Genomic DNA, 9580 nt, shown 5'->3' on the forward strand with positions numbered 1-9580 from the left:
CGGCCACCGCCACCGCCACCGGCCCCACAGCCCCGGGAACTGCGAAGCCCCATCCCAGCAACTGCCTGGGGACAGACACGGGTGGGAGAGAGTGTTTCCCCACCAGTATTGTCCACGGGAACACCACACACACCCACACACCCCTTCCCAGAGTGCTGGCACCTCTCCGGGTGTCTTATTCCGCAATTCATGGAATCACAGAACGGTTTGGGTTGGAAGGGACCTGAAAGACCATCCAGTTCCATCCCCCTGCCCTGGGCAGGGACACCTCCCACCAACCCAGGTTGCTCCAAGCCCCGTCCAACCTCCCCTTAAACACCTCCAGGGATTCCCCTTTTGCCAGGCTGGTCTCACCTGAGTTCATCCTGAGGGAAAAGTGTTCCCATGGGCACCCGGCCCCGCAGAGGCTGCGGCATGGTGTCAGCCAGCCCTGGCGCTGCCGGCAACTGCGGCACCCTCATTCCCCGCCGGTGTCTCGGCGTTAACACTGAGGACGGGGAATCCCAGGAGAGAGTCACCGGTGCTGCAGCGCCAGGTTCCTCCCAAGGAGATAGGAGTAGAGCCAACGGTGCCGCAACACTGGAGGGTTTTCAAACCAGCTAGGGTTTGGCACGCCTGGCGCTCCCATGCGAACCCAAATTGGTAGTGCGGGGGGCAAATGAGCCAAACTTCCATCATCTTGGCCAGAGAGGGAACTCCAGGCTCCCCATGCCCTGCGTTGCCTTGGCACGAGAAAGGGATGCTTCGCCGGAGCGTCACGCACAAGGAGCGCGGGGAGCAATGCCTCGCAAGCCGCATGTCGAAACCTGCTCATAAAAAACTGCCCACAGAGCAGTTTTTCAATACCCAGTGCGCCGATAGAAACAAGTCCCTTCAGGATCGGAGGAACTAGGGATCCCCGCTCTCCTGCAGGTTTGCATCTGGCCTTCACTCGCTCGATGGCGGTGAGGCGTATAAGCGAGTCCTGCCCTGGCTCGGCTGCATTCTCACGCCGCAGCTGGCCACCGGCCTGTCCTTGCTTAGCCTCTCTGAGGATTTTTATCATGCTCGTGGTTTACATCCCACATTACTCTGCTCGCCAGCTCCGCACCGGCTCACGCTTGTTCAATATACCCCCGCTGCCATCCTGCCAGCGGCTCATCTGGAAGCAGATGGCCTTTCTGCAGAGCTAGTGCGGATGGGTTTCTTCCAGCACTTCTCAAGTGGTCCTGGAGGCCAGGACCAGCTTTTAATAAAGTTTCTGAGCAGCACGTGGTGCCATGGAGCCCCAGCCGGTGCCAGGAGTCATGGTTTAAATAACACACAATAAATATCAGAATAGCCTGAGCTGCGGAGAACTCCTCAGACACCGGTTTCTAAGGATGACCTAATACATTTCTTGGACTCGCTAGTCCTTCTCATTACTCTTCTGCATTTTTTCTCCCTGCTATTTTTCTTCCCTCCCAATGAAATGTTTTTGCTTTTCTTCTTTTTTTTTTTTTTTCTTTTTGCTGCTTGGGTCTCTGAAATATGCAGCCATGGCAACAGGCTGGAGGAGCGAATTCCCCGGGTCCGCCCGCATGTCCTTGGGGTCTGGCGGGGAGCAAAGGGGGGTGAATTCCAGCCATTCCCTCTTGCCGGGAGCAGTGTTTAGTAAACACACGCGAGCACACACATGCTAACTCCTGCCACATGCTAACCCCTGCCCAGCTCTGCCACGCACCCACCAGCATGCTGAAGGCTTTCTGTGGGCTTAGCGCATCTCCCGTCCCCCCCCGGACCAAGCGGCACCCCCTTCTCCCCAGCACTGTTCCGGGCTGGCATTTTTTGGGAGCAGCATCGGGGAGGAATGTAAGCCCCTGGCGTCGGGACAGGAGCTGACATTCCTGGCCCTGGGCTGAAGAATGTGGACACAGTGTCCGCTCCAAATTCCAGCACTGGAGTTCATTCACCCCGCGCCCCGGGCAAGGGGGATGCCGGGATGGGAGCGGGGCTTGGCTCTCGGTGACAACGCTGCTGTAACCTGGAGGGGGGGCAGGGATGGCTGATGCGCTCCCCAGTCACCTCCAGGCGCTCGAAGGGTCTCCCTGTACGGGCCACCTCTTGCTAAAGCACCTGGGGAATTGCTTCTCCTTGTTTTGGTGGCCTCTGCCCCTCAGTCTGCAGATACGTCAGCCTTTTCTTGGAAGAGTCGGGAGTGCGGGAGGTGCACTGGGGGCTGCCGGATGGGCTGGTTTCAACGCGGCAGGCGGCTCGAAATCTGGGCAAAGCCATCCTTGGCAGCGGTGATGCCACGGCCTGGCAACAAAGCAGGGACCACCGTTTTAGGAACCCAGCACCCGGCTGTGGTGGGTGCTGCCTAAAGACCTGGAAAAGGCAGCGCAGGCTGAAGGTCTCATGAGGTTTCTCTTAAGCAAAGCTGACCCGCTCTGGCATCTGTATTGTGGCAGGAACCAGAATTGAATGTGAACCCATCACTGGCTTTCAGCTCATCTTCCCCAGGCAAACACGGGCGTCATAATTCCCTCTGTCCCCCCGGCACACCCGGGCGAAGGCCAGCAAGGGCTATTTATACTCTTTATAATCTTACACACCGCTTGGGTTACTGCGTGGCATCCAGTTTGTTTGGAGCGGGGTCTCACGGATCAGAATAGTTTCACATTAATACACTTCTCACCAGTTCATAGGTTTGAAAACGGATACGGCCGAGTTGCTCACCATTTACTTACGCTGGATTGTACGGGGCTTTGTGGCTTAAAATAGCAAGATGTCAGCCATAACCATGATACAACACGTCTCCGGCAGAAAGGTCCCCAGTGATTCACCACCCTGTTACATCAGCATTACGACACCAGGGAAATGGTGCTCATTCCACCGATTTTCAAGGATGACGAAGCCCCGAGATTGCAGAGAAGCTGAGAAAGTTGGGGAGTTTCGAAAGAATTGTGCAGAATTCTCATTTCCAAACAACACCGGAGAACAAGAGGAGGGTTATTGCCAGCCCCTGCGATGCTGGTTCCAGACCAGATGGATACAATGAAAGAAGGTATCACAAAATCCACCTCAGTTGCGTGCCTGGGGCGGGGGTGAGCGCGACGACGCTATTCCAACCCGGCTATGCCGGGGATGTGGCAAACGCTGAGCCGGCGCTCCCCGCAGGCTCAGCGGCGCAGGCTCCCACCCCTCCCCTATACCTACCCCAACCTCTGGAAGGTCTCCAGGTGTTGCACAAAAGCAAAGCGCCCGCTGTTTGTTGCAGAACCTGAAGGAAGAGGCAACACTTGCCTCAGCACGTTGGAGCCAGCCAAGACTTTCTTGTCATGCTCTTAAAGTCAAGCTTGGGGAGCATCCAGGGTTACCCAGCAAATTCTTGGCTGCAGGAGGAAAGACCGCCTGTCCCTGAGCCCTTGACATGTCCATGGGTAGCACTATCAAGCCCACATCTTTTGGTTGTCACAGCCCACTGTTGAACCACAGGACTTCACCCATGTCCTTGGCCACCTAGGAGAGGAGGACAGCAGAAGACACCCATTGCTCCAAAGTGACATCTTCAAGGGAAGGAAAAGCCCAGAAGGCAGCCCCAACCACAAAGGCCATCTGCTCCTGTTCTTCCAGCAAAGGAAGAAACTGAGCTCGTTTTGGACCAAGTGGGAACAGTCTCCAAACAGAGATGCTCAGGAATGTTCTGGCTTTCAAGGATTAAGCCTCGTGTTTGTTTTCAGGTGGTAGAGCTCACCCCGGGCACGCTGCTGATTTGTCATCCTGGGATTTCGTTCCCCACCCTCCCGGCGTGCGTGTGAGAGAGATCTGAGAGTCGGGGAGATGCACGCAGCTGCGCTTTGGTTGTGCGATGCGAGGCTGCATGTGGGGACAGCAAGAGGGGTCTGCAACACAACAGAGGAGCCTATACACCTGTGATTCCGTTCTGAAGTAGTTGTGCCATGGTCGCACCAAGGATCCTTAGTTCTAGCGCCCAAGGATCCCTAATCCTAACACCAAGGATCCCCAGTGCTGGAGCCAGGACAGGCTGTGGAGCTGGAGATGCTCCAGATTCAGAGTGGTTTTCCGTGCTCTCTCCCACCTGCCGGAGCACCAGCTTCCCAGGATCAGTGGGAGTGGAGATGGCCTGTGGGATGGAGGTGGTGTTTGGACCACTGGAGCGGAGATGGTGTTTGGTGGAGCATGAAGAGCATGTGGTTTGGAAGGGCTGGGACTGGTTCTCCCGCCTGGAAGCAAGCAGAAGCCAAGAGAGGTAATGTGATGTCTGACTTGCTTGACCACACAGCGACGTTTTCTGCCACCCGAGCGAACCCTCCTGCTGCCCATGGCATGGTGGCCCCAAGGGTGACGTTCCTCTGCCATTCCTCTGCAGCACAAAAGCCCACAAAACCACCAGCTGCCTCCCTGAGCTCTGCTGCAACCGTGGCATCCATGTCCCTCTCTCGCATGAGTCATCTTCTCTCTTACGGTCCTCGTGGACCTTGCGAAGCCCAAGTGGGCTCTCCTGCCTCAGCTGCCTTGGCTTCCCTTGCACCCTCCTGGCAGGTCAGGGAAGAAAAAGGCGCTGGTTCAACAGATGAGCCATAAAGCCAAGAAAAACAGGGAGAAAAATGAATGGAAGAGGAGCAAGATGAAAATCTAGGGGCTTTTGGGGAGAAGCAAGATGTGGTTGGGCATCGGAGAAGGAGCCTCCCGGGTGCTGCAGACACACATTTAACTCTGCAGGGACACAACCCGAAATAGCCTCCATGGGGGTAATGTCTCTGTGGCGGCTCTATTCCGGGATGGAGCCGTTCTTGGTCTGGCGCACGGGGCAGCAGCTGAGGAACAGCCCCGGCTGGTGAGCGTGGCCCTGCTCTGCTTTCCTGCCTGGAGAGGACCTCAGTCACACCACGAGCATCTCCCCTGCCCGTCTCCAGCCAACGTTCCTCAGGGAGGGCAGGGGAGAGGGACCCGCCTGCCAGTTTTCCGCCTGATTTCATTTTCTTAGAATTTCCTCTGTTGGTTCCATTTCTTTTTTTTTTTTTTCTGAAATTCCACTTTTTTTTACTTTTTTTTTGTGGGGGGGACAGCTGGAAAAAATAATATGTTTTGGTTACCCTGGAAACACGCTCCTAAACTTTTGGTGGGTCCAAAGCATGCCAGGAGTTCCAGGACAGCCAGTCGCAGTGGCGGAGGTTTTGTCCTCGCTTCCCAAAAAACGGCAGGAGCTGCTCTCCGTCGGGTCCTCCGGGCACACGTGGCCCCAACCTATCCTCCGTACCGACCCCTGTTTACTCGGCAAAATACGCCGTTGCTTACAAATCGCTGGGGCATGCCGCGGGATCGCGAGGGCTGGGCTCCGCTGGCGTAGTGTTACTTCACGCTGGATCCTATGCAAGCGGAAAAAAAAATAAAAGGATCGCGCTTTAAGGCTGTAAAAATGCGGGTGGGAATATTTTCCAGCCTGTGTCATTAGCCGTCGAGGCCAAAATTCACATTCTGCCTCTCGCTGTTTGTGTTTTTCTCCCTGAAACTCGGGGGGTTTTGTGTTTCTTTTCTTTCTTTTATTTATTTTTTTTTTAATTTCAGGCTCTGGAGTGCCTTTCTCGCTACCCCTTCCCCGCAGCATCCAGCCTTCGGCGGTGGGGCTCCCCCGGGGAGGGGGTACATGGGGATGGGGGTCACCCCAGCACCCGCCGTGGGCACCGAGCATCTCCAGCATCCCCGTCTTCGCTTCGGCGTAGTGCAAAAACGCCGGGGAGAAAAGCACCCCGGGGGGGAAGCTGAGCGTGATGTTTGGCTTCCAAGTGTCAGCTTGAGATGAAACACGCTCCAACTTTCTCCACCGAAGAATTAGGAAAATCAAGGGAAGTGATTTCCCACCAGCCCCCCCCCCCTTCTCTCCCTCCCCACTGTGAAAAAAATTTCAAGGATACCTCGTACACGGAAAATTTCAAGCATCAGGAGTGAAAACTTCCCTTTGGCCCGAAGCCAGTCATTTTCCCCAAATTTAAGGATTTCTGTGATTTCCCCAAGTGTGAGGACAGTGAGAAATGGGCACCTTCTCTCCATTTAACCAACGCAAATTCTTACATGCTTGGTTTTTTGGAAGAGTTTTAGCTCAGAAGTGGAGAGGGAAGGAAAATTACGACAAAACGTTTCCCCCTGCAGCGGGCAGGAAGGCCAAATGTCCAATTTTTCCTGGAAGGAAGAAGCCAGGTTTTTTAAGTTAAAAAAAAAAAAAAAAAAAAAGAAAGAAAAAAAAAAGGGGAAAAAAAAAAAGAAACGAAGTCACTTCTGTATGGGAAAATGTTTCACTTGAAATTTCCTGAGCAGTGTTACTGTGCACTGACTCAGTGCTGGTGTTAAGACCTGGGGAATGAAGTTCAGCGGTTTTTAAAAGCTTTCCCGGCCCCAAGTGGTGGCTCTGACCGACGATGGCTGTCCCCTGCAGCTGGGTGTCATGTCCTGCCGTCCCGCCGAAGAAGGGCCGCCAGCCTCACCCCCCTTCCCAGCCCCTTTGCTTCCAAACGAGCTTCTAACCACCACGATTTGCCTCCAGCCACTTAATTAATCCCTGGCTCCCTTCGCATATTTGGCCCCAGAGCTTCGCAGCGCCCTGCGGTGGGATGTAGCCCTGAGGATTTGCCCTTCGCTCCATGCCGGCTTCAGCCCGGTGTGCTCATACCCATCCCACCGGGATGGTGTGCCGGTACCTGCCACGAACCTCTAAAACTTTCCTGCTGCAGCAAAACCCAACGAGTAACCAACAAAAAAAAACTAACCCCAAAAAAAATCCCCACATCAGCTCAAACAGGATGTTCGGTTCCTTTTCTTTCCAATTTTTGCTTGAATATTTTCAGTGGCATGTTCAAAAACGAAAAGCTTCGGGAAACGACGCCTGCCCCGGTGGGAAATCAGGCTGCCAAAATGTCAGGGTGATTTTATATATTGCTCTAGATAAATGCAGAAATAAATAGGCAGCTTGGGCCAGGGGCAACTCACAGGCTGGCGGGGGTGCCGTGAATAACGTTTTGCTAAAAAAAAAAAAAAGTGTATTTGGCTCAGAAACGTTTCTTGCACCTCTCCCCTTCACTCGCACTGGACCTCTGATGCCAGGCGATGTGCAGGACATCAGGGATGCTGATTGCTGCCCTGGGTACCAAAACTCACCTGCAGCTGTCAGGGAGCATAGAAACACATAAATCATTTACATACACGAGTAGTGCAATGGGTGTCCCGCATCCTGCGAGCTCCTGCCCTGACGAGCCGGCAGGGTCTGCCTGGGTGCTGGGGGACCCCCGTCCCCGCGGGCAGCGGCAGCTCCACTCGACGAGGTCCTGAGTCTCCTGCTGTGACTTTGCTCCAGGCAGGGAGGTGACGTGGGATCTCCGGGGGTCCCCACCAGCCTCAGCGATGCTGGGATTTCCCATCACCCAGCTCTGCGCAGCGGAGAGCCCTTTGCTCCCGCTCTCTTGCCTTGTTATTGCCACTCTCATGTTCCGAGAAGCGTTCGGTCCCGGAGGTGGGGCCTCACGCTCGGATCTCTCTGGATGTTGAATCACCACCATCCTGCTTGCTGGCACCTTCTCCTTACCCCACGGGAGCTGTTGGTCCCCAAGCCTTTCGTCCGACACTCACCTCGATGCGTCCGTGTGGGTGCTCCTCCATCGCAGAGCTGGTGTGTGGAGCCCAGCCATCCTGGAGACCCACCATCCCTCAGCTCCCACCCGGGTGCCTTCCCAGCACGGACAGAACCTCTCGCAAAAGCCCAGTGCTGTTTTTTCCCCTGGAGATGCTGCATGAGGATGAATTCACCAGCCACTCATCGCCACCACCATCCAAACTGAGCCCTAACTCCAGCCAGAATCTTGAAGTTGATCCACCTGCACCATTGTGTATCGGCATCAAACCGCCAACGGGCAAGAGGAAAGAAGGCCCCCCAAAAACTCAACGTGCACACCCTATTTGAGTAGCTGGAGGAACAGCAGGGAATACCTGCTGCCTGCAAGGGCCGGACGGCCGGGCTGCCCCCGTGCTCCCCTCGCCTGCCCGCATTGTCCCAGGACACACATCTTCCAACCCATGGGGACACAAACCAAGGAGCACAGGCAGCATCCTGCACCCTTGCCCTGGCTGCCTGTGTGAGCTGCACCCTCGGAGCATCCCCAGCTGTCTCGAGCATCCTCAGCCTCCTCCAGCATCCCCAGCCTCCTCAAGCATCCTGAGCTGCCTTGAGCATCCCCAGCCTCCTCGAGCATCCCCAACCTCCTCGAGCATCCCCAGCCTCCTCCAGCATTCTCAACCTCCTCCAGCATCCCCAGCCTCCTCGAGTATCCAATAGAACAAGGGGGAGTGGTTTCAAACTGGAAGAGAGGAGATGTTGATGACATGTCAGGAATAAACTTTTCCCTGTGCGGGTGGTGAGCCCCTGGCGCAGGTTGCCCCAAGAAGCTGTGGCTGCCCCATCCCTGGAGGTGTTCAAGGCCAGGTTGGACGGGGCTTGGAGCAACCTGGGCTGGTGGGAGGTGTCCCTGCCTATGGTAGTGGGGTGGAACTAGATGTTCTTCAAGGTCCCTTCCAACCCAAACCATTCTGTGATTCTGTGATTCTATCCCCAGCCTCCTCGAGCATCCTCAGCTTCCTTGAGCCTCCCCAATCATCCTCAGACTCCTCAAGCATTTCCAGCCACCTTGGCCAGGGCAGGAGATGGGCAAAGTGCCCAACAGGCTGGATCCTGCCCACCACTGCCAGCCCAGGGCTGCTCTGCCACCAGACTTGGCCCCAAAGCCACCCACTGCCAGCTGCGGGAAGCAGCGAGAGTGGCAGCCGGAGCACGGCCCGGGAGACAGTGAGCCTGTCCGCCTGGTTTTTCAAGGTCACAGAGGTGATGGGAAGGAAAGAAAAAAGAGCGAGGAAAAAAAAAGTTGACTCAGAAACCGCAGGGAATTTTTTGCCTTTTTAGAATACTGAGAAGAGAAAAAATAGCCACAGTTATTCAAAGCATCCGGGATAATAACAGCCTGTTTACTGTTTGCATGCGAAGATGGCAGGCAGGCAGCACAGCGCAGGGAAGAGGAATGAGGAATTTGCCGCTCTCGCGCTGCGGCCCAACCACTTCTGCTTCGCCCAGCACAGCGCCGGGCAGCTCTGCCAGCACCGGCCGCGGGGCCAGGAGCCGGGTGTCCCTGCCACGACGCCCCGCCGGTCCCCACCATGGGCCCGGGAGGGACCTGGGGAGGATGGAGAAGGATCTCCTGGTGCTGAGGGATGCTCATGTTGCTCCATGGTTGGGTGGATGGAGCATCCCGGAGGGAGTCCCGACCACCCCCGGTCCACTCAGGCCCCAAAATAACAACACTCACCCCACCCCACGGATCCCATCTCTGCTCTGGTGCCTGCGACATGCTGATGGTCTGCAGGGAGGGGACATCTTGGGGGTGGCTCATAACTGCAATGGGATGCAAAGCCCGATGCGAGGACTTTGCAGGGGGAAGCATTGGTCAGGGAAAAGCCCCCCAACAGGCACTTGGCACAGAGAGGAGCCGGTGGGCTCAGGGGGGACCCCAGGGAAGGCGGGGGGGCGAGGGAAGGAGGAAGGGGGAAGGGAAGGGTTCAG

General features: G+C 55.9%; 2 protein-coding genes across 2 annotated transcripts in view; both read right to left on the reverse strand.

The window, feature by feature from the left end:
* Positions 1–416, reverse strand: part of RYK (receptor-like tyrosine kinase) — a 74829-nt gene extending 74413 nt beyond the window's left edge. The window contains exon 1 of the mRNA XM_009887348.1: positions 355–416. Within this exon, the coding sequence (XP_009885650.1) occupies positions 355–416 (62 nt within the window). The remainder of the gene's footprint in view (positions 1–354) is intronic.
* A 1799-nt stretch (positions 417–2215) lies between these two features.
* The window catches only part of AMOTL2 (angiomotin like 2), an 18792-nt gene continuing 11427 nt past the window's right edge, over positions 2216–9580 (reverse strand). Inside the window, 1 exon segment of the mRNA XM_009887349.1 lies at positions 2216–2277. Coding sequence (XP_009885651.1) covers positions 2216–2277 — 62 coding nt within the window.

Source organism: Charadrius vociferus, unplaced genomic scaffold, assembly GCF_000708025.1.
Source record: "Charadrius vociferus isolate BGI_N301 unplaced genomic scaffold, ASM70802v2 scaffold2016, whole genome shotgun sequence".
Lineage (NCBI taxonomy): Eukaryota > Metazoa > Chordata > Aves > Charadriiformes > Charadriidae > Charadrius > Charadrius vociferus.